This window comes from Argiope bruennichi, chromosome 4 (assembly GCF_947563725.1).
Source record: "Argiope bruennichi chromosome 4, qqArgBrue1.1, whole genome shotgun sequence".
NCBI classification, from domain to species: domain Eukaryota; kingdom Metazoa; phylum Arthropoda; class Arachnida; order Araneae; family Araneidae; genus Argiope; species Argiope bruennichi.
In genome coordinates this window covers 34,454,336-34,480,541 of record NC_079154.1, presented here as the reverse complement: position 1 = coordinate 34,480,541, position 26,206 = coordinate 34,454,336, and the positions used below count along the sequence as shown (strand labels likewise).

Here is a 26,206-nt window from a genome sequence, read left to right as displayed (position 1 = left end):
AAAAGTGGAATACTGCAGCAATTCACTTCCATCATATATTTATTTGAAGAAAATATTATGCATATAAAAGAATATGGTTATCAAATTAATAATAAGTATTTATGAAAAGTTTACCAATTTATTTCTAGAGCATTTTTAACTATCTAAATGATTTCTCGCCATTTACGCCATTATTATTCTGATTCCTTGATAACCGCAAAAGCGAGCGAATACTTTATTGTCAGAATGAAGTTTTGTTTTACAAGGAATTCCATAATTATTAAAATTCTTATCGGCGTTTAATAATTCGTGTTTCGCAGATTGATGCTTTGAGGTATTTTTTAAATTTCTCTGCATTAATTTTCTAAAATAATCCGAGTAAAGAAGTTCAGTTTTGAATAAATGATCCTCTTGTCTTATGGATGAGATGGAAATATTGAAATTCTAATACTAGTTGTATTAAAGTAGAGTTTTTTTCTTATTATTATTGATCTCTCTTCTTTATCGAATATTAAAAATTTCTGCTCCTCTGAATTAATTAATATGAAATAAAAAGAAACAGTTAACTTTAAATCAGTTAACCAATAATGAATAATGAAACACATTTAATCAAAGACGATTTTCTTAAATATTTTAATTTCAAATACAGAAATATTTGAAAAAATGATTTGTTGTGGAAAGCGGTACTGTGTACTTTTAAGTCTGTTCACATCAATTAATTGTCTTTCCGACTTTGTGCATATATTTTGCTTTGAATTTAATTTCAGCTATCTAATAACATACTAAATCATTTTTTTTCTAGGAAGGAGGGGGTTGAACATTTGAAAATTCCTCATCATGTGAGTGATATATTTCATTTGAGCTATTTCATTGCTCATAATATTTTATTTAAAGTAGAATGTATCAATAGAAATGAATGATTGGTAAATGACGTGTATAAAATATCCATACAAGTTGCAGACACTGGTGAACAACTTATTTAATAATCCATAAAAATGCAGTTTATTCTCAACAATTTACTATTAATTAGTTACCTGAAAAGAATCAACTTTTTACTTGCAAACAGATAAGCTTATGAAATTGCAATTAACGCATTCGAAGATAATATTACTGCGAAAATTATAATATTGCTTCCCTGAGCAGTAAGACTCCTAGTAAGTAAGATAATTTTATATATATAATAGTGGCTGTTGAATAAATGCTATGTCATTGAACCTCGGCCTTGGCGACGAACTTGGCTACCATTTGAAAAGTTCGGCAACAAGACTAAAGGATCCTGAATATTCGAGAATCATGGCGATAGTTCCAATAGGACTCGAGTTTCGGCATTTTTTCTAGATCATTCGGTATTTTATCAAAGGAGCTATAAAAGCAGAGATGCGCTGATTAGAGAGACAGTAGGAACTCGAGTAGAGAGACATGAGTAGTTGAGCGAAATTTGGAGCACTGATTTCTTGTCGGTGCTCTCTGAGAGCTTTGTACTGTTATGTTGTTTATTGATAATTTTGCTACTTGTGTGTTGCTGCTTATTGCCAGTGCTGTTTTATATAAACCTCATGCATGCTTTGTTATATATATCGTGTTTGCTTATAGAATAAATATCGTTTCCTTTATTTTTTATCATACAACCCAATGACGAATTTTCGATTTCTCTGTAACGATATTTTAAATTTATATTGTAATGATTACATCACGAAATCTCATCGTGAAATGTATGAGGAATAGCAATACAACAATGCATTTAATAAATATCAAAAATAAATTATTGAAAACATTATAAAAATATGCACTAAATTTGATAAATTAAACAAGCAAAATATAAAATTTAGTATAATTATTATTTATTTTCATACATAAAAACCATAATTAAATTTGATTTCCATTTAAGAAAGAAATTTGAAATTTCACATCTGTTTGACAATTTCCATAGACTACATGTTTTAATAAAAATTCACTTATTTTACGAATCATTTCAATTATTTTCAATGATTATTCGAAGAGTCGTAGCACGATAATGTTTTACACTTGATTCGTCTATTTTTATTTTTATTTTAAAAATTTATTCTAAATTGTATAGCAGCTATGGCGGTCTAAAATAAATGTGTTTAATATCGTCACAAAGCGAGCGAGTAAAAATGCAATTACTAAAAAGAAGAAAAGCATTCTTATAAAATGTTTTTAAAATATTTTCTTTTGAAATATCCTTAAATACGTCTTTTTAAAAAAATTTTAAATTATAAAAAAATTGTAGGAAAATTGAATTCATATCACAAGAAAGTTTATTTTTTAAATTTTAAAAAATGTCAAAATACACGATAATATATTTCAACTTATTGAAGAAAAACGTTAACATTTCGATGGATTTTTAATTAAAAATATTACTAAAATTTTTGTAAAAAACTCCTTTTATGCCTCTGTGATCCAAAAAAATAATTATCTGTAAAATATTGTAATTCTAGGACCAGTAATATGCTCTGTCGAGCATTTCGTATGAATTTTATTAATGACGTAGATACCTTGAAGTATACCAACTTCTTGAAGTCGAATTCGGCATTTTACATTAACATTAGTAAAAACGTTCAAAACTTGTTTTAATTTAAGTATTGAGATATTAATGTGGTCTCAAAAATATAAAACGTAAAAACTTATTGAAATAATAATATCTAATAATATTAAAGAAAAAGTGTGCGTGCATGCGTGTGTGTGTGTGTAAAAATAAATAGGTGCTGTACAAGTCAGCCGTTTGACTTACAGCTACCAAATGAGGAATATGTGCACGTTTGGAATAAGCTATTCTAAGTTTTAATTAGAATTTTAATCAATTAAAAATGAAGAATTCTATTATTTTTCCGTGATTATTTCCGAAAATATTATTGCATTGTAATGTATTTTATATTATTTCAGAATTTGAAAAACTGTATTCTTTATGGGGCCAATTAATTAATCATACAGAATTTTCCCTCAATTTTGAGGATTAAAAATTCTTTTGCAACGTTTTCACCAATAAATTACATTGTTGCTGTAAAGCTCGAATTGTTTCCATTCTTTCTTCAAATGTTTAATCGCATGATTTTCTTCCCTCATTGATAACTAAAGAAGAAAGATTTTATTCCATATCTATATAGTTTATAAGACGAATAAAAAAGTAAAGTTAAAATACTGCGAAATTTAGAAGATAAATGAACCTGCCATTTTCATTTATTTTTAATAGCTCTATTATGCTATGGAACAGGTTTTCATTAGAAAGTTCCATGTATACATTAAACAGAACTTAAATAAGACAACTAAAATAACACTTCTGTAAAATCTGTTCATTTAAGGAAGCATGAACATTAAATTATGTTTAAATGATTTACTTAAAATTAAATATAATCAATATTCCAGGTGAGCTGACTGCCAGAAATGATTAGTAATTTTTCAAAATTAAGTTTCTTTCAAGTTAAAAGCTAGACAAGTATTATAAAAAATATATTTAAGTCAATTCCTACTTAGGTTAACAAAGAAAATTTTTATTTTAGTTACTTTTTAATCCAGTTTGTTAAATTTATTGTTTTCATTCATTCCTAAATTTATGTCATGCTAAATATCTTATATAAGAGAAATTATTCTTCTCCCATATAAAACTAAAATTAATTAACTAAATTTAATTAACGAATTAATATTTGAAAAAACTGTATTCACATCAAGTGTCACCCACTACAAGTTTTAAAAAATGTATTTGAAATTGAGTAGATGAGTTCGTAATCGTTAATAAAGAGTATTTTATTAACGATTGAAAATTTGAAATAGATATATAAATATATATAGGGAGAGTGTGAACTAATAGTAGGAACTGAAAAAACGTTACACCGTTTAAACGATATTTATATTTTTAAAAAAATTTTAACTAAACGATCGGGAATGGTCTTCTAAAATCTTTCTCGCATTCTCTCTAATAAAGTTGTTATCCTAGAGTACGCCTTGCATTACATTGGGTACAATAGTTATAACCAATTAACCCTTGGCGGGAATTTAACATTTTTATTGAATTTATCTTGTCATCCTTGACGAGTTATTTTACGATTAATACTGGCATGTGTTTAGTAGTATTCAAAAATCAGATTTGAGTTTCAGATACATTTTTCCCAACCGACTGAAACAAAAATTTGACACATAACTGCACTTGTAATCACAAAAAGTCATGCCCACATTTGATATGATTAAGTCACTCCGTTTTTAAGTTATAGCGTTTACATGTTTCTGAAAATACAAACTGTTAGACGGTCAATTCCTTGTCAGATTTGGTTTAAACTTTGATGCATGGCTACGCTATAAACGTTCTGTGTATTGAATTTTTTTGATCTAGCTCTCTTTGTTTTGTAGCTATTGTTTTAACTTATATTCGAACAGCCGGACAGACAGACTTCCTCTGAGCGGATTTTGCTCAAAATTTGATATAAATCTGCAAATTTGGTATAAAGACCGTGCACCAAATTTCATCCTTCTTGATCACTACGTTTTTGAGTTATCTTTGTCTCGGACAGACAGACGGACAATTTCCAAAAATGTGTTTTACGAACTCTGGGAAGCCTAAAAAGTGGGGATTCGTCAGGATCTCAAAAACTGAATCTATCCCTAAAAATTGAAAAACAATTATCTTTATATAAAATGAATCAAATTAATTTCCCGTAAAACTTTAAAAATATTCCGGTGAGACTGTTCCCCACACAAATCTATGCATCTGTAATAATGAAGAATTAAAAAAAACTGCATAAGATGTAAATGAAATTTGGAATATTCAATTAAAATGCGTAAAACTGTAACTTTAACTTTACAGTCCAAGAACATCGGAGCCTTTCTACAAACAAAAGATATTTGTGAGTAAGGTTCTAAGTAAGTAAGAGTAACGCTAAGCGTGACCTACGAGTACTCTCATTAATTTAATATCGGTTCCTCCAAATGTTGCACCAGACTGTAAGTTAATTGGCTGTTTGATAAAATGCAGGTTGTTTTCGATTCGCTCATTCCAAGATCCTTATCAAATAGAAAGTATATAACCACACTGCATGTTAATTAGATCAAAGTGTGGGCATGGTATTTATAAAATAGGCTTAGCCATTTTCGCAACATAGCCCATTTGGAAGCATTTCTTAGATAAAATATAAATTGTTTATTCATTTTTTTAGGCTGATAAATATACTGAGAACCAAGAGAAAATGATTACACAAAAAATTCACATTTCTATGCTTAAAACTAACCGACTTCTGAAACAGTGATTTTCATTATTTAGACTAATCATATACTGCCTTGTGAAAACGTAGTCAGTTGATTGGAATCTTTTTTGAAATATCGTTAAAACGCTTAAAAGGTATATTCGACATTTCATAACTCCAGCAGTTTTAGTCGGAGGAGTTTAACATTTTTCAATTTAAAATCCAAATCTCCAAAGTAGTTTTCAAATTTGACTGATGAGATCAATTGATTGTACAAAAATAATTTTTTTTTTTTCAGCATTTCATGTTTTGACTCAAACAACAGGAATCTTCTTCAAAAGGAAAAAATTATTTTCTTCATTTAAAGCAATTTTTCAATGGTAATTATAAATCTATTTCTAAAAGCTCAAAAAATATTTGCTCGAACCGAATACCATGGAATTCTTTTATATTTATAAAAGTGAATCCCATTTTATTCGACTAAATTAAAGCATATAAATCTGCTTTTTCTCAGTGCAGCCGATAAAGTAAACGCATATTTCCGTGGCACATTTAATACACAGGGTTAGCAAGAAATAAGTTATTCACTTCAAAGGGCTCTATAATTGGCCAGAATTGGTATTTTTTGGCCTTAGGGAAATCTGTGATGTGGAAATTCTTTCGATTCTTCAGAATGAATTTTTTGGCAACTTAAAATACCAAAATTAATTTGTTTAGCATAATAAATAATTAAAAAAAAAAGAAAATAACAAAAAATGTTATGATTTGTAATAATTATTTTAAATATTCCATGATTTTTTATCTCTATTTACAGCTTTTAATTAATCAAATATATCTTTAGCTTGCCTGACAGATATGACGCATGCGATAAGCGAAGTTTGACGTATTAAAATGTTTCAATAAGATTCAAAAGAAAAATTTTCGAATTCAAAATTACCTATTTAATATTATTATTATTTTTCTTTTATTGGATCAAAAATCTTTTAAACATCTGAAATATATTTGAAAATCTATAAAATGATTGAAATTTAAACTCAAAAATTGCGAAGCGTGAGCCTCAAACATTGCTGTAATGTTTTATTTTAATACCGAGAAAATTTTTATTAGGAACAATAAAATGAATTCTTTTTGGGGAAAGATAAAAGGATCTTTGTTTCTCTGCTTACTACTATTTAAAAATTTTTATAAATTGGTGAGAACAATTTTACTTCCTAAACATGATTTTTCATGATAAAATCTAACAATACAGCGTGGCCTCCGTGGCGCAATCGGCTAGCGCGTTCGGCTGTTAACCGAAAGGTTGGTGGTTCGAGCCCACCCGGGGGCGAATTATTTTGCTGAGATTGTGTCAGTAGAGGGCGCTAATAATACTGCACACCGATTCCGTCTGGTTAGCAACTACACGAGGGTATTTGGGTGAAATCCCTGTAATCTAGAGGCGTGTTTAAATGACGAGGACAAGATCTGAGGGGGTCCATCTTCCATCTCCAAATTCCTGTCAACATTATAGGGCATTCCGCGTGATTTGTTGCTATTGAGGCTGATCGCAGCACTTTTTATACAAGAAAAATTAATTAAGGAATGGCAGTTTAAATCGCTATTTACAAAAAAAAAAAACTAGTATGATATCAAAAATATTTCAAACTTTGGGAAAAGAATTGTATTTTGGGATACTAAGTAAATTGGATTTAAAACTGATTTCCGGAAGGAATCAGCTAAAAAATTTTATTTATGTAAAAAAGATATGTTGATATAAAAGATGATTTTTTTTTATACAAGATGTATGTTTCCCATTTAGAATTGGTGATGTCGATTCTGGAATCAAACTGCCATGATGCGCAAGGTTAGCAAGAAATAAGTTACCCATTTCAGAGGGCTCTAAAATGCGTTCTGTTGCTCCAAATGAGATAAAGTTTGAACTACAGATTATTCAAATAATGAGCTTTACATTTATTAAATTAAAAAATTAGTACAAAAATTCACCAATAAATGGCGCTGTAATATACATAAAACCATTTATTATGGCTTATAATAGTTAAATAAACTAAAATTAAATTTTCTCAATATGTCCTCCTTCATTTTCAACAATATAACACTAATCGAAGAACCATATTTTCTATAGATGACCTAGTGAGTCTGCCGGATATTAATAATATGGCGCTGAATATTGTCCTTCAGATCTGGTAGAGATGGTGGCCTTTAACGTAGATATTATCCTTTATATATCTCCACAACCAAAAGTCGCAAGGGGTAAAGTCCGGCGAACGAGGAGGCCATGCTATTGGGAAATGATAACTAATAACTCGTGCGTCTGTGAAATGCTGTATTAACAATCGCTTTACACGACGATCAATATGATGTGGTGTATGAAAATGATGCCTTGAAGGCATCCACGCTGTAGAAGAGTTGGCATTACAAAATCCCTCAGCATATCATGGTATCGTTGTCCTCTGACGGAACAGTTTTGGATTGCATTTGAAGTTATCTCTTCAAAGAAATATGATCCAATGATAAAGGTAGCTGTAAAACCACACCATACTGTCACTTTTTCAGGATGCAAGGGCTGTTCCTGGATAACGCGAGGATGCTCAAATTCGACAGTTATGGGTATTAACATGACAATTGAGGCAAAATAGGCCACATCACTCCACAGAATATTCCATGACCAAGTTGTGTCAACCACCATTCGAGCAAACAACTGAAGTGTAAAAGTTTTAAGTCCCCGTCCTGCAACAAGTGCACAGACTTGATTTTGTATGGATAAAATGCAAAATCTACAGTACGATTTTTCGTACAATTGAATACGCATAAACAGAACAAGGGAAGCAACTGGTAAACTCACACTATTATGCTGGCTTCAACGAGCGCAATGGCAATATTTTGGACGCTGGAAGACAGTGTTTCCCCCCCCTTCTACCTGGAAGAATACCAAGTTGCCCAGTTTTTTCAAATTTCTGCATCATCTTCCATAGGACACCTAGAGACATTGGACCTCTTCGTATCTGCTTCATACGATGAAATTCCTTTAGAGCTGCTACGGAGTTTTATTGCTTCTGGTAGCACAATTTCACCAGTAGCGCTTTTTCTTGCAACGTAGGCATGATGAACAGAGAAGAAAATAATGTTCGTGCAGAATCCGCCTTCTTTTTATCCAAAGAAAAATGGTAATAGATATGCGCTGTAACGCAAATTATGTTTCACATTTTCAATATATGCAAATAAAAGTGTTACAGCGCCATCTATTGGTGAATTTTTGTACTAATTTTTTTAAACTAATAAATTTACAGCGCATCATCTGAATAATCTGTAGTTCAAATTGTATCTTATTTGGACTAATAGAACGCATTTTAGAGCCTTTGAAGTGGGTAACTTATTTCTTACTAACCCTGTGCATCATGGCAGTTTGATTCTAGAATCTAGAATTCTAGATTCTAGAAAAATTTTTAGCAGATTCCTTCCAGAAATCAGTTTCAAATCCAATTTACTGAGTATCACAAAATTACACTTTTTTTGCCAAAGTTTGAAATATTTTCGATATCATATTAGATCTTATTTTTCTTTTTTGTAAACAGCGATTCAAAAAACTGCTATCCTTTTATTTCTGCTTAATTTTTCTTGTTTAAAAAGTGATGCGATCAGCCTAAATGACAACAAATCACCCTATAATATTTACAGGAATTTGGAACCCCTCAGATCTTGTCCTCGTCATCTAAACACGGCTCTAGATTACAGGGATTTCTCCCAAATATGCTCGTGCAGTTGCTAACCATATAAAGTTAAACTAATCAGGCGGAATCGGTAATCGGTGCACAGCATTATCAGCGCCCTCTCCTGCCACAATCTCAGCAAAACAATTCGCCCCCGGGTGGGCTCGAACCACCAACCTTTCGGTTAACAGCCGAACGCGCTAGCCGATTGCGCCACGGAGGCCACGGTGGACTGTTAAATTTTATCTTGAAAAACCATGTTTAGGAAGTAAAATTGTTCTCACCAATTTATCCAAAATTTTTAAATAGTAGTAAGCAGAGAAACAAAGATCCTTTTATCTCTGCCTAAAAAGAATTCATTTTATTGTTCCAAATAAAAAAATTTCTCGGTATTAAAATAAAACATTACAGCAATGTTTGATGCTAACGCTTCGCAATTTTTGAGTTTAAATTTCAATCGTTTTATAAATTTTCAAATATATTTCAGATGTCTAAAAGATTTTTGATCCATTAAAAAAAAATAATAATACTAAATAGGTAATTTTGAATTGGAAATTTTTTCTTTTGGAACTTATTGAAACATATTAAATATGTCAAACTTTGCTTATCGCATGCGTCATATCTGTCAGACAAACTAAAGATATATTTGATTTATTAAAAGCTGTAAATAGAGATAAAAAATCATGGATTATTTCAAATAATTATTACAAATAATAACATCTCTGAACCAATTTTATCGGATAAAAATAAATATTCCTCGATCTTTTTTTTGAAAAGGATATCATTTCTTTGATGTACTATCAAGCATTGCCAGGTTCTCGGCAGTATAATGATTAGATTCCCCACCGGGGATCGGGTTTTTTTTCCTTTCTTTTTTAATTATTTATTATGCTAACCAAATTAATTTTGGTATTTTAAGTTGCCAAAAGTTCATCTGGAAGAATTGAATAAATCTCCACATCGCAGATTTCCCTAAGGCCAAAAAATACCAACTTTGGAAGCAAAATTACCTGCCGGTGAATACAGTATTTGAAGAAACACGATTAAGTATATGAATGGAATTTGGAAATCGGATTTTTCGTTGAAAAAACAGACTTTTATAAATTTTTCTATTAAATCCGTCAAGGACATGTATGTTTATCTATTTGTAAATATGCATGCTTAGACAATAACTCAAAAATGTTGCCAGCTTGATGGATGAAATTTGGCATCTAGATTAATCACTAGTATAGAAAACTGTTAAAAAAATTATGATCTTTAGATTTTGTATGCTGGATACTTTAAGTTCAAGTTAAATAAATAAATGAAATTCAATAATTGATCTTGACACAAAAATTGTAAAAAGTTGTAAACATGGTTCTAATCTTGTAAAGGAAAGAAGTTCGAATTATGTAGCCTATTTTTTCTGTATACTACGAAATTAAATACAGAAATTGTCAAATGCTGTAAACAAAAGAAAAAAAATCAAGAAGTAAATACTCCTTATGATTTATCAGCGCATTTCATTTTCAAATTTGACGTAACTCTAAAAATATCATTTTCTTACCTTTTTAAGAATGATTTATGATACGTTCGTAATTCTTTAAAAAAAATATATGTTCTAATACTTCTTTCAGAATTTCAGCAGTATTCATTTATAAGCCATTCTAAAAGTTTTAATTCTAATACTTTTTTTTTCATTTATTACTAAAGGAAGGAAATCATCTAAAATTTTAATAGTGAGAAATAATCTCTTTTGAATTCACCTAAAAGTAATCAATCTTTTCGGAGAAATATTCGTAAGCTTTTTCTTTCCCTTCTTATCACCTACGGGCAGCGAAAAAATTTTCTGATTTTATATTCCACTCCTTTTTCGCTTACACGTCCATTAATTCTTTATTTCTTTTACAACCTTTAACTGCAGCTCTCTACAATATTTAATATAGTTTAATGCGTGAATGATGGGCACCAAAACTTAAGCAGAGATTATCTTTTCCTTAGGTATAAGATTTTTGTGTCCACCGAAATGGCATTATTTAATATTTAATAATAGAAAGCATGTCGACATTTATTCGTTACTAATTGATATTACCGAAAGTTGTTCGATTTAAATCTTTTCGTGGATAATATTTTTAACGTCAGTTACTTTTGCATTAAATATTATAATATACAAAATCTTTTTATCGTCTGCGATATTTATCATCTATTTTTTTTTTAAATATTAGAATATCAAATGAGCCAGACGATTTTAAAACCCGCTGATAACTTACATTTTCCATAACTCATTAATTTTTTTCATATTAATACTATAAATTTTGTTCTCAAATGTTGAAGTTAAAGAAAAATTGTCGTCGTTTGAGCGATTTATTTAATTATAGATTTAAGCATGTTTATATAACTATTTTAAGACCAATAAAAGCAGTCACATGACACATTAAAATAAAATATAAATTTAAAAAAATAGTTGTAAAATAGTTTAAAATGCAAAATTGACGAAATTTTCTTTAATTTCTGAATAATTTCTAATTAATTATTTAATTATTTTTAGAAAATTTGCAATATTCTTTCTTATGTCTTTTATAATAAGTGTGCAAATTAAAGTTGATTTCGATCCAGTTGCATAGGAGCAGATGGGGAACTTACATAGGTTTTTTTTATTTATATTTCCATCTCATTAAACTGATCGACTGTATTTCATTTTACCTGAGGTTGTCTGAACGAAAGGAAAAACTCGAATCTCATAGGCCTGCAACATTTCTTGAGCTTAATTTTAACACTTAAATTTTCTTGACCCTTTTTTTTATCATGTAAAAACGTGATGCTGATTTGATTTGATGTTTTGAAGCCACAAAATACACGGGTCGAAAACTTGCGATTTATCGCTTTTGAAGCATCCATTTTTCGCTTTTACTGTTATTAAAAAATGATAAGAAGGTTGTTACAGATGGCGTTTATCGCCAATGAAAAATTACAACTTGTCGCGAATGTTTGCCATGCACTCGATTCTTCTATATGGCCAATAAAAGGCAAGTTCATAAGAAGTTATCGCCCGAAGAAGCACAGAGAAGAAAATAAGAATGAGCGCGAAACAGTGCTTTTCTAAAATTTGTTGATTGAACATATAATAGTCACGTGATCATTCCAAACCATTTAAACTGGATGTTCGGCTGAAAAAAAGGAAGTTTTAGAGCTCGAACGATTTTGAGAATAGGAAAAAAAAAAAAAAAAAAACATCATTTTCTAAATACCGATGCATGCATAATCTAACAGTCACTTGATAGTTTGAACCGGTTTAAACTGGTTAATGACTTAAATTAATTGAGAGAAACAGTAACTTAAAAAAGTAATAATGTTCTCACATGATATCATGAAATTTCCGATAGTAGTTCACTAATTTTTTTTATTCGAAATTTTTTATTTTTCTATTGTGAGAATTCGATCTCTTTGCTTCTCATTCTGAGAACCTGATAATCTACGAAAATAGATAAAAGCGACAAAAAAAAACATAAAGAATTAGATATGAAATGAGACCGAAACGCAAGGAAAACGCAAGTCGGAGAGATTCATCATACAGTCCATAAAAGCCCGTTGTACATAATTGGTTAATTAAAAAAAAGAATCATCTTTTTTTCCTTTTAATTTATAGATGCTCGAGTGGCAATTACATTAGTTAGGAGAAGTGGTGTAATTACTACTCTGACCCAAAGTTTGCCTCATTTCTCTCTTTTCTCCTTTTATGTTCTGCCCCCATTCTCCTCTATTATTAATAGAGATGGACAATCAATTTGTCATAATTCTTGTTCGTTAATCACTACTGCTTGAGCAAAGTTATAAGGATTTAGCGTTAATCTTGGGGAAAGTAAAGACTCCTGAACACCATTGTAGAGTTTGTGGGTATTTCAAATTTTTATTTCTACCATTGGATGGCAATCAGATCATACGAAATATCCATGCTTTCTTTGTTTATGGAACAATTAAGAATTGAAATTCTATTGAGGGAAAATTGATTTAACATTAAGGGCTATGAAACTTTGGTTCATTACGTCAAATAAACCAATTCCATCTTTAATAAAACACAGTCAATTGATTGGATTATCTTTCTTGAATCGGTCGTTAAAGCGCTTTAAAAGATGTATTCGACACTTCACAACTCCATCAGTTTTAGTCACAAGAGAATTTTAACAGTTTTTGTATTTAATATTAAAGCATTCAAAATGTTTCTTCTGGACAGGACTAATAGGATCGATAGGTTGTATAAAAGTATTTTATAATTTTTTCAGTAATTCATGTTCTGACTCATACAACAGCAAGAAAAATTCTTTGCTTCATTTAAAGTATTTTTTCCACGTAAAGCACAGGCTCAGAAATTACTTCATGGGATTCGAATGCAATGGAAATCTTTTATATTTACAATATTAAATCATGTTATATTACACTAGAAAGAAAGCGTATAAATTTGCTCTGTCACCTGTTCGATTTTAAACAATCCTATGGAGTCCACATATATTCTGGTGGAACAGGTAATACGCTTTGTGGCAGTTTAGTTCTAGCATCCACAACACCAATTCTAAATGGAAAATGAATACACTGAATAAATATTGCTTTTTGATAAACATGTAATTGGATGACAATCAGATCGCATGAAATATCCATTCTTTTTTTACTTATGGAATAATTAAGCATTAAAATTCTACGAGAGAAAACTGATTCCAACATCAAGGTGAAAAAAAGTTAAAAATTTGGTTCCTTTGAAAAAAAATTCTGTCAACACCACTGCACATCAAATGCGCTGAAACAGCTTTTTGTTTCTACCAAAATATAGAGAATGCTTCAGATATCTCACATCGAAGCTGCCAAAACTAGCTAAAATCAAATTAAAAGAAGAAAAATTTCAAAAATTAATATCCGAAAACTTTTAATTAGTACCTTTACATTTACAAATATTATGAATTTAACTGAAAAGGTTGTCTGGGATTTATTCAAACTTGTAGTGCACAAGTTTCGGTAAAATATAAAGGAATTGGATAGCAAAAACGTTTTAAAAGAAATAATGGCCAAGGTGAAAGAATCTAAGCACGAGGTAGCAAAATGACTTGGAAAGTATATTTTCTGCATCCACAAGGTAGATATGATCTTGGAATTTTAAAGAGTATTTGGTGAAAGCCGAGGAAAGAGTTTCAGAGAGATATAAAAGATATCGAACGGCATTACCAAGGAAGACAAGATTTTAATATGATGGCAAACTACTACTGAATACTTAAACGGGACATCAAAGATGAGAAAACACAAAAATTTACTTGAAGAAATATTAAAATGTGGAACACCAACGATGAGAAAAAAAGCAAAAACTTACTTGAAAAAATATTAAAGAGAGGGACACCAATGATAAGAAAAAAACAAAAACTTATTTGAAGAAATATTAAATAGTGGGACACCAATGATGAGAAAAAAACAAAAATTGACCTGAAGAAATATTAAAGAACGGGACACGAACGATGAGAAAAAAAAATTTACTTGAAGAAATATTAAAGAGCAGTTCTACAACCAAAAGCAATGATTACTTTATGAACTTATAATCTCAAGTGTAATGTTAATAGGTTTCTAAATTTATTATTGTTTTATCCATATGAAACGACTTTTCATTTACTCGTATATAAAGTATTGTTACGAAATTTCCGGAGTTCGTTTGGATAGTGGAAGTTATATGGTGTGGAGAACGCTCAATCAGCAGGCGGCAGTAGAAAAAGAAACAACGACGTTTATTTACACGAAGACACACATGACAGCACAAAGGCGACAACTATATACAGCATAGAAGACGATTATCTTCAGCCTAGATGTACAGCATACACAGCAGCATACAACAAGACTCTACTGCAGACAGTAGCGCACAGCTTAGTTCAGCACTAGCTTGACTCCGTCGCTGCTCTGCTAATCCCTGGAAGACCAGTTCTTCACCGTCGATTCCGACTACTCTCCTCTGTCACTCCCGACTACTCTTCTCTGCCGCTACCGACTACTCTTCTCCGTCGCTTCCGACTACCTTCTCTGTCACTTCCAACTACGACTACGACTCTGGCAGCTGCGGCCGCCTCCTTTTATAGGTCTCAGGAGGCGGGGCTAGAAGCCTCTCAACCAATCAGGAACGTTCAAGGCGTAACTCGGTTGCTACTGGACGGATCGGGAAAATTCTCGATGTTTCGGGTATAATCTATTTTGGTGCCAAAATCGCCAAATTCGTCGCCAAATGGTTGCCAAGTTTGTCGCCAAGCTCTGGAACCTCCTATGGAACCAACTATGCTGGGAAGCCGCGTCACAGATTCGTAACAGTATATATAATGAGAAAGTCAAAAACTTCGAACTCGGGAATTTGATGAATCTCTATTTTTCAGCCTTCCGTTAAGTCCGAAAAACACATTTTTAGATTTATACCTGTATGTCTATGAACACGATAGCACAATATGTCTTGAGTTAGTACATACCTCAAGTTAAAGTTGTCAAGTTGAGGTATGTACTTTAGACTAAATTTGTAAGCTTTTATCAAATTTTGAGCGATATCAATTGAGAAGGAGATTGTCTGTCGGACTACTCTATTACAAATGAATATGATAACTACCAAACTTAAAGATTTATATCGATATAATCTGATACAAAAATTTAGCATCATGTAAATCTGTATGATATATGGAACTAAATCTGACTAGGAGTTGCTTGTTTGTGAACCTGTTCTTTTGCATATATGTAAAAGAGTTCATTTAAAAACATAACAGCTTAAATAAAAAAATATTTGGTTCACAATTTCAGCATCTGAAGAGCAGATTTTTATCAACTATTGAACCAAACATGCCAAAATTTTGTACATCTGTCAGTTTGTACTTCAGCATGCATGTAAAAGTATTAATTTAAATAAATAAAATTTGGAGCGTGATCTTATAATTACGATTGTAATTTTAAGTCAAATTTTAGTTCCAATTAGTGAGAAAAAAATCCAAAATACATATCCGATTTTCTGGTTTTTGTGCCTTTATCCCAACGATTGATCGCTAAAGATCGCATGCTAAATTCAGTAAAAACATTAGATTCACACCAAAAATCGATATTTCGTAAGTACTGTTTGCCAACGCCAAGCAGGTAATACACAAGCGACAGTTTTCTTTGTTATTCTACGAAGCACAAAACGTTCATGTATGGGACACTGAAAATGAAAATCTGAGCACGTGTGAAGTGTGCAGTTTTATCCAAGATCCATAATTTTGTGCGAAAGGAATGACCTTTATGAGAGCATATAAGAATGTTCGAGGAAAATCACTTACTATTGTTTTTGTTCGTTTGTTTGTTTTTTACTTACCAGTAAATTAATTAGCTAATAAATATTCAGTCAAAATGTGCACTGAAACTGCATGCGGTGGTGGTAAATGAGTTCATTTTTGGATTCAGTATATTAAAAGAATAGTTAGATTAAGCCAAAAGGTAATAAAGAGGATTTGAACATCTTTTTATATTTCCATTCATTTTACAATTTCTTATATGAACATTCTCTGATTTAAATCTTCCATGCATTTTTTAAAAGGATTCAAAACCAATAAACAGTTAAAATTTTACATTAAAAATAACTGGCTACAATTTGAATAAAAAATATTTTTAAAATTTCTATCATTAAAAAAAGACGTTTTTGAATTTAATTGCTGCATTTTTTTCATTTCCACATATTTTTACAATAAAATTATTCTCCTCTCCGCTAAAAATGTTTCAAAAACTTTTAATTAAAAACAGAAGTTTTCTGTATAATCTATTTAAGTTCTCATTTATGGCATTTAATAAAATAATTTCTAATTAAAAAATTTCCATAAAATTTCTCATGATATTAGAATATTATTTAAGAATGGATCACCGATTTTGAATTTATGAATCTTTCACGAAGACTTTTCTTATCAATTTCGTTTTGCAGCATTTAATGAAAATCCTTTAAAATATCCAGCTGAAGTGGTCTCCCGACAGCTTTCTCGCATACTGTCAAATAAAGGTGTTATGTCAGAGAACGCCTTGCGTGGTATTGGTGTACAATAAGTATGATATATTAACCATTGGTGTGAATTTGACATGTTTACTGAATCTGACGTGTGATATTTGGCGATTAATCCCTGGCAAGTGGTTAATAGTATCTGAAAACCGAATTCGTATTTCAAACACATTTTTTACCAACCGATTGAAACAAAAATTTGACATAAAACTACACTTGTAGTCACAAAATCTCATTCCCTTGTAAACATAAATTTGATATATTTAAGTCATTACGTTTTTGAGTTATCGCCTTTTCATGTTTCTGAAAGTACAGACCCACAAAGGGTTAACCCCTTGTTTAATCTGGAACATACTTTGACAGGTGTCTATACTATAGATGATAAATCTATGTACCGAATTTTATCTATCTAGCCTTCTTAGTTTTGTAGTTAACATGTTAATTTATATTCGAACAGTCGAACAGACAGATTTCCTCTTAATGGAATTTGTTGAAAATTTTGACTGAAATCTAAAAACAATGTGGTTTAAAGATCACATATCCAATTTTAGCCACCTTGCTCAAAACGTTTTGAGTTATCTTTGTCACAGACAGACAGACATTTTCCAAAAATTTGTTTTTTGAACACAGAGAGGACTAAAATGTAGAGATTCGATAAAATCTCGAGTTCGAATTTTTGACGATTACGATATTTCCTTTATACTTAATATAAGGGTAAGTAAAAACGTGGCAAACTGCAAAACAAATCTGTATAAATTATTCTTTTTAATAAAAATGATTTTGTTGGCTGGAATATATGAGCCGTTTCTTTTGAAAGTGGAGCAAGTCCATCTTAGATTGAAATTATATTTGACCGAATATATTACAGCAATTAGCTCCGGTTGCTCTATGGTGAAGCAAATGTGGCAGTTTGACATCATGTCTGAAATCTATTGTGTTTCTATTTATCCATTTTTGATATTGAAAATCGGTGGTTTTACAGTATTTTATAAATAATAAAAAGTATATCTTAATTTTGTGTGTCGATAACAATATTTACTTCCGTCACCGATTATTCAGTCCAGTGACAACGAAATAAATATCATTGATCACAAATTTTTATTGTCAGGACATTCATTTCTACCGAACGATCGTGATTTTGGAGTGGAACTATCCAGTAACTATTCAATATAGAAACCAGTTCCTTGCATATTCACCAGGAATACTATAAAGTAATACAAAATTGTCGAAAACATAATAAATTTTTAGTACATGAAATGAAATATGGAAATTTATTTTCAACCCAACCTTTGGAAAAGGCGGTTTTAAAAAGAAAGAAAAATACCGACAGAGAAACCGTAAATTGATTAACTATATGCTGGACCAGATTTACAAGGGATGCACCATACAAAATGTTCAAAGGAAAAAAAAGGAGATTTATTACATCTAAAAAATTCAAGATGAATTTATTACCATATGTACCTCACGCTCATCATGAATTTTTTAAATGTTAAATCTTGAATAAAATTCAAATTGATTATACCTACGTATAAACTGAAATATATAATTTCATTAAAATTCTTAATAAAACTGAATTGTTTGTTGTTATGTTATATTTTCTACTAGAATATTCTTGGTTTTGTTTCCCTTTTTATCAAATGAATAAATATTTATAAAAATTTGAATAGTATTTTGTTTTTATTCTTAAAAAAAGGCTAATGCAACTGAAATATTGTTTCCCAATTAAATGAATGATTGCAATAATTCTTTAATTTTGAAAGTGAGGCAAGTTCATTTAGTTATAATGGAAACTCTTATTCTTTTAGTCAGCACTGTAAACACTATTGGATTATAAACCTACATTATCTGGTACCATAAAATACAAAAAATATATCTATTAATACTTACCAATATTTTTAAATTTATTGAAGCGCAAACCTTTAAATATCTCGCAATAACAAAAAATGGACTTGCCCCTTTTTCAAAATAAATGGCTCATATATTTTGATTTCACCATAGAAGCGATAATAACATATTTTAGCAATGAATTTTACACTTCACTATATTTAATAATATATCATTAAATATAACATTGCGAAATGTTATTATTATTGTGCTTTAGTCACATATAATTATTGTAAAATAAGAAAATATAAACATTATACATGAAAACTTTTTCTTAAAAAGGATACATTTTCTAAGCAATAGTAAAAAACTCAATTAGGAATAAGTGAGACTCCTTTGCTTTTATTTGTTTTGTTTTTTGGTAACATATTATTAATCTTAATGATTATAACAATTTAATAAACAATCGGTTACCAAACGATTATTTTAATGCTATGTTCAGGGGTGTTTGTGGGACCCCAAAAAATCCCCGGAAACTTTTACGGACTTACTACCGACATTTTGGAGTTTCGAGAAGGGGGGGGGGGGAGAAATGAAAAATTACGATTATGAAGTATTGAATGACCTAATTATAAAAGTTCAATGAATTACTTTTTTTTGCAAAATTAATAACCATTAATTTTGTAAAATTAAGACCTTTGAACCCAGGTCACGTGATCGCACATCTGGTTGAACGAAGTCTCTCCCTTTTTTTTCTGCCGCGCCTACTTGCCGAAAAGAATCCAGAAGAGAATGTCCGAGAACCGGGGGAATGAGTCATAACTCGCAATAAGGAAAGAACAAAAAAGAAGTTTTTTCCCCCTTTTCACGCATTATCACTGCCTTTGGAGAAAGAAAGGAAAAGTTTTCACCACACACACTGACCTTGCGTTTTCTGCTTTCAAAGCAAACAAAATTACCCAGATCAAAATAAATAATTCATTATTATTCCTACTTCCTTTTGAACGACGATCCCCGGAATTTCCGGGTATCGAAGTTCACAATCCCCGGAATTCCGGGGTTTCCCCGGAGCACAAACACCCCTGCATTATGTATGATTACTTTTTAGAGAGAACCTGATTTGATCAATAAAATGCGTATTGATTTTTCTAGTAAATGGAAATTTTTACACAAATAACTGTTCGAATTTCTTATTTAAATCCTTTAGTAGTGGTTAAAATTAATAATTTTCGAAATGATCTTAAAAAATTGATATATCATTATGATGCTTTTTACATGAAAGAGTCTATATTTAATTATTATGCAATTATATTTTTAATACTAAAATAAGAACTGTCGATCTTTTGTTGCATTACAGATAAAAATGTTAAAATTTAAGTTATGAAAGTTGATAAAAATATATTTGGAAGATTCGAACATGCATCTCAAAGCAGTTTTTCAACACTTAAATTAGTTTTAATTAATCAAAAATGAATCAAAATTTCAGTAATTTTAGTGATCATTTCTGAAAATATCATACAAAGATATTATCAACTGCATCACCTTAAAATTCAAACTTTCCCTTTATATTAATCAGGTAATTTTTATTCCCAATTTTAAATTTTTTTAATAAATATTTGGAGATATAATTTGCAGCACTAGTTTCATTTGTTTGAAATTAAGTTAGATTTATTTTTCATAGAAAATTGAAATAATTTTCCTTTTGTTGAAAAAGTTTAGAGTATCTCATAACTTTATAAATCATAAAATTTTATTTTGTTCTTAAAAAATGAAAAGTTAGTGATTTTATAGTTAATAAATATTAGATTCAATATAAATCTTCAGCATTTATTTTGCTTTTAGTTTAAAATTAGATTTTTCATGTCATACTTTATTAAGGGTACGTATATTATTTAAGCAAATGACTATCCAACTTATTTTCAGATTTAAAAAAAAATATAGCAATTAATACGATATAAGTATATAACTGAATTTATCAGACAATTATAAATATATAATGTTGCATTATTTATGCAATTCTAATGTTCTGACATATTATTTGAATGAATTTAATGCCAGGTATGGAATAATAATATATTTATTGCAAAACAAATTTTAGATTTTAATTTTATTATTAAAAAGATGGATAAGAGTGTAGAAATTCAATTCAAGAATATAATTTTAAAAAATAATTAAAGTTTTTTTTATCAAATTAGAATCAGCAGCTGGTACTATAAATTTTAAACTGACAGTTAATTAAGGATTCCTTTTATTTTAATACTGAATCAAAAATTTAAATAGAGAGTTTTCAAAAGAGCTTTTAAGATGCATTGTTCTTAAGGAAAATATGCTTCAGATATTAAAAATGAATTATTTAAGCTTAGTCCCTCATAAAATTAAAGATTTTTCACTATACTTTTGTGAATCTTTATGAAATTATTGCTATTCTGAAGTGTAATGAAATAATAAAGAATTTTTTTTGATTAACTATTCAATAAAATAGACTGCACAAAAATTGAATGATTATTGACAAGAAAAGCTTCTTAAATTGAATCAACGTGTAAAATAGAGATTCATTCCAACAAAGGAAATATTTTCAAGTGTAATACTAATATTAAGCCCCCCCCCCCTCATGAGCAAGATTTATTTCCAAATTGTTCTAATACAAATTTGCAGCAAAATTATCCAATTAATAAGTATCCCATACTGCAATGAGAAATTGAACTTGAAGTCCAATTTCCCCTTGAATTTACACTACTCACAAGTTTCACTTACATTATGGAGATGTATTTGTCTTAGCTTTATAATCAAAACAATTTTTTTAAACATTCATGACTCATTTGTCTGTGGCAAAACGATGCATATGGAACAAAAATAGAAGTTAGAATTTGGAGGCTGAGATATTTCATTGCTTTAAATACTCAGATGACAAAAAGAAATCTTCATTTTTACTTTTAAAAAGTTTTATTTTAGATCTAGAGAGCAATTATTTTAAAGTAAGCACTTTTAATTAAATTCAACTAATTTATTTCCCAATTTTGACCCGCCAGGTAATTGTGTTGGTGGCATTTGACCTGCTTGTGCTACCTTAGTTATGCCATTGTTCATGCAACTTCAAAATATAATTAATTTACTATATTTACACAAACATTCTAAAAGAGTATACATAAACACATGGCTCTTATTTTTTTGTAAATTGACAAAAATAAGGGCTTTTTCAAAATATTTCGAAGGTAAAATAACTTCAAAAAGTCTACATTCAAAGATAAAAGGTGGTTTCCTTAATAAATTATGTCTACAACGATCATTAATATAGTCTTTCAATTTTAGCAATTTTTTTAAAAAAAAAAATAGATTATGGAAATAACTAACACAAATTATAATTTAAAGATTTAAAAAAACATGTGTTTAAATAATACTTACTCTTGGTAAGATAGGTGGTACAAGATTTCGATTCTTCAAACCATCCCAATTAAATCCGTCAAACCACCTATATAAATAAATAAATACTTTAAAAACTAATAGAATGAGCAATCAAAAATAAGTGCACACATTAGAAAACCCTTGAAACAAGCACTTAACTTTTAACAGTATTAGTAACAGTATTATTACTACTTAATAAATTCTAGAAAACTTTCAACTATAATTATTTAATATTGTATCTTCCTTAATCTTATATAAGTGATATCTAAAACACACCTTATGGCAGAAGAGGGTTTAAAATTATTTCTTTGAGTGAAACATGCCAGCTTAAATTAATGTACTAAAAAAATGATGCCATATGCTGCTTTTAGATTAAAATTCAGTTATAAAATAATCACAAAAAATTAAAGAATTTTTATAGCAAACTGGTTGTTGGCATTACACTAATAAAAACAAATAAAATGTAACACCAAATTATATACTTATTAAAAACTCAATAATATTATTTTCAATATTATATTTGCAGATATAATAATCAGAACAAGGGATATTTTTCACTCACTTGTGCTTTTGAAGTTCTTTAATACCGCCTTTTTGATAACCTATTCTTTCTGCTGGATTATCCCTATAAGATACAAAATCATCAATTAATTTTTCACAACATAATAATTTAAAAGAATATATAAATATTTTCCAAATTCAATATATTGGTGCGGTATAGTTATTTTCAGTTGCATATGTACTCATTGCAAATTATCAACATTTTACTTTTTAGAACTATGAAATTCATGACATAAAAATATAAATACAATTATGCAATCTTGGAAATAACTTGTTGACTACTTTTATCCCTTAAAAAAATCAACAATCAAAATATTTTACATATAAAGGAATTATAAAAATGTAGAGAAATACTTACCGACATAATCTTTTGATTAGATTAGTAGCATTTTTTGATATTGTTCTAGGAAACTCCATAAGATCAATGCCTTTTAATATAATGTTATATGTTCTCATAGGATCTGGAGCAGTGAAAGGTGGTCTAAAAATTCGAGAAACAGAATTTGTAAGTTATGTGCTTTTAATATATTTTGTATAAACAATGTATAAGCAGGGGTGTTTGTGGGACCCCAAAAAATCCCCTGAAACTTTTACGGACTTACTACCGGCATTTTGGAGTTTCGAGAAGGGGGGGGGGAGAGAAATGAAAAATTACAATTATGAAGTATTGAATGACCTAATTATAAAAGTTCAATGAATTACTTTTTTTGCAAAATTAATAACCATAAATTTTCAAACATATAAATTACTACATTTTATGCAAATATTTTAAATTACCTAAATTAATTCTTTAAAAAAAATTATCTAATTTCTGCTGCTTTTTTTTTATTTTCTGATGTTTGTGGGCTTGTCTTTCTTTTGTGGTGAACTTCATAATTGCAGGAAGGTTGACTTTTATTTTCCTCATTTACAGTTGAAGAAATTTCCTCGAGAACAGCACATGCAGAGGTAGAAGCAGTTTGCTTTTCTGCTAATGTAGAAGGTTTTTCAGAGACTTTTATAGGTGACTCATCTGAAATACATGTTTTTAAGTCCTCTTGATATGTTTTCCAACTTCTGTTCATATTCAGTAAGAGATCTTTGTGAATTGGATCAGTCATTGGATTTTTTGAGCCATATTTTTCACATGAGGTTTCTTTAGAAGCCATTAAATCATATTTAATAGTCTGCACTGCATCTAGGGAATCAATCTTAAGAGAGGTTCTATAGTCAGTGACAAGTGTATCCATTAAGTTGAATGCACTTTCCACTAATGGGCCATGGAAGCAGCTAAGGCAGGCTTTGACCAATTTAGCCAATGTAGGATACTTATAATCATTTGTGAAATCATCTTTTAAATTAAAAACTTTAGACCAATATTTATCAATTGTACACTTGACTTGATTTCCACTTTCATCAGATGTGTAGAGCATTTCTTTGGTGATATCAATATCACTCTGGTATAACCTTATTTCAGCTTCTACTTTTGACTTTTCATTATCACTAAAAATATGGGATATAAAAGATGATAATTTTTCAAAAGCTAATATTGTACTGGTTTTACCTCTTAGCTCTGGATCTAATGCTGTAAAACTAATTAGATATGAATTTTTAAGGGGTAATTTCTGTTTCATATGCTGAAATTTCAAAGTGAAATTCTCTTGCGTACATAAATAAAAAAATATTTCAATAAGCGAAACGAAAAATTTACACGTGCATCAATAAATGAAACGAAAATTTTACACAGCGGAGAAAAAAAAGTTGCGAAGCGATCAATGACAAATAGCTAATACGGCGAAAAATCCCCCTTCTCTACTTATTGGCGCCACGCCCGGAGAGATAAGACCTTTGAACCCAGAGTCACGTGATCGCACATCTGGTCGAACGAAGTCTCTCCCTTTTTTTTCTGCCGCGCCTACTTGCCGAAAAGAATCCAGAAGAGAATGTCCGAGAACCGGGGGAATGAGTCATAACTCGCAATAAGAAAAGAACAAAAAAGAAGTTTTTTCCCCCATTTCACGCATTATCACTGCCTTTGGAGAAAGAAAGGAAAAGTTTTCACCACACACACTGACCTTGCGTTTTCTGCTTTCAAAGCAAACAAAATTACCCAGATCAAAATAAATTATTCATTATTATTCTTACTTCCTTTTGAACGACGATCCCCGGAATTTCCGGGTATCGAAGTTCAAAATCCCCGGAATTCCGGGGTTTCCCCGGAGCACAAACACCCCTGTATGTTTTTAATTATATCTGCTAAAAACGAGACATTTAATAAAGAGCAGAAAAATATATTAAAAAAATTAAATGAAGATCAATTAAATCGAATTAATGAAAAAATAATTAAACAAGATAATATATTTAGATAAATAAATAATTGAATAATGTATTTGCATGATCATATGGTATAGTTCTCGTTGAATATATTTGAATCATTGCTCTAAAAACATAGAATAATGTATACATAATGTAATGAATAATTTTTATTTTCTTGTATATTTCGCATGCAAAGAGTTCGTATTTTTCGATATTGTTTTTCAAAAACCGAAAAACTTTCGGATGTTTTAATTGCCACAGAGCTTTCTTAAAAATACATTAATTTTTATTATTTTCCGAATTCCTACAATTAATTCGTATCTTACAAATAATATTATAATTTTGAAACTTATTTTTATAATGTGTTTTCATAAATGAAGAAAATAAATAAAGCTGAGATTTTCTAGGCTTAACAAGCTTTTTGTTTTTCATATGCATTAGCTAGTTATCATTCGTTTACAAGATGATGTATGCAGATGCAGCGATGATTAGGAAACTAAAAATTCATATTAAATTAACTTCGCACGTTTTTATTAACTTCGGAAGATAGCAAGATGGAGCATATATCACTAAATATAACAAATTTTTAAAGATTACACTCTAAGAATCTTTTATTATAATTTTTTATATCTCTCGTTACACTGAGTGCAGATTTGCTAGAAAGTTAACTTTCATTTCTAAACAAGGAGAAAGTTGAAAGATGTTTCTATTGTTTATTCTTCTTTTTGATTAATGTTAATAAAATGCAGCGAACACTAAAACTGAACACCGCAGTGTCAATTATTAACACCAATGGTGAACACAGAACTCGAAATACCTACTGCTCAGGTTTTTTTACTTCATAGTTGACTTACTGTTTCTAAGAGGTAAGGATTGCTTTCAAAAATATTTTTTTCACCTTTTAGCTTTTAGAAAAGTAACTCATATGTAGGTTTAAATGTAGATAGAAAATTAACACTGTAAACAAACTTTTCTTTTGTAGACTTAAATTAATGTTGTTTCAGTGGTATTTGAATATAAAAATAGATTTACACATACAAAATTTTTAAAAAAAACTTATTCTGAAATATTATTTATTTGAATGAAAATTAATATTGAGAATCCCTTCATAAATAAGTGTATTTCTTTCAGTTTTATCGTGTGAATTATTATGAATATACAAAAGTAGATGGTTAATTCGTTTTCTTCTTCCATAGTCTAATCTTCTGTAAGTATCTGGTACTTCAGAATCAAAATCACACTTTGTA

General features: G+C 29.7%; 1 protein-coding gene and 2 non-coding genes across 3 annotated transcripts; 1 reads left to right on the top strand and 2 right to left on the bottom strand.

Moving 5' to 3' along the window:
• The first annotated feature begins 6,424 nt into the window (after window positions 1-6,424).
• Trnan-guu (transfer RNA asparagine (anticodon GUU)) lies at window positions 6,425-6,498 on the top strand. Its single transcript has one exon. It is a non-coding gene; the product is annotated as a tRNA-Asn (tRNA).
• Window positions 6,499-9,027: 2,529 nt separating this feature from the next.
• Window positions 9,028-9,101, bottom strand: Trnan-guu (transfer RNA asparagine (anticodon GUU)). The gene has a single exon. It is a non-coding gene; the product is annotated as a tRNA-Asn (tRNA).
• An 11,098-nt stretch (window positions 9,102-20,199) lies between these two features.
• On the bottom strand, window positions 20,200-25,802 carry LOC129966217 (cGMP-dependent protein kinase 1-like). Its single transcript, XM_056080630.1, has 5 exons — window positions 25,798-25,802; window positions 23,023-23,145; window positions 22,666-22,728; window positions 22,104-22,170; window positions 20,200-20,205 (listed from the first exon to the last, which is right to left on the bottom strand). Exons 1-5 carry the CDS (start codon window positions 25,800-25,802, stop codon window positions 20,200-20,202), a joined length of 264 nt encoding a protein of 87 aa, XP_055936605.1.
• Window positions 25,803-26,206: the final 404 nt, after the last annotated feature.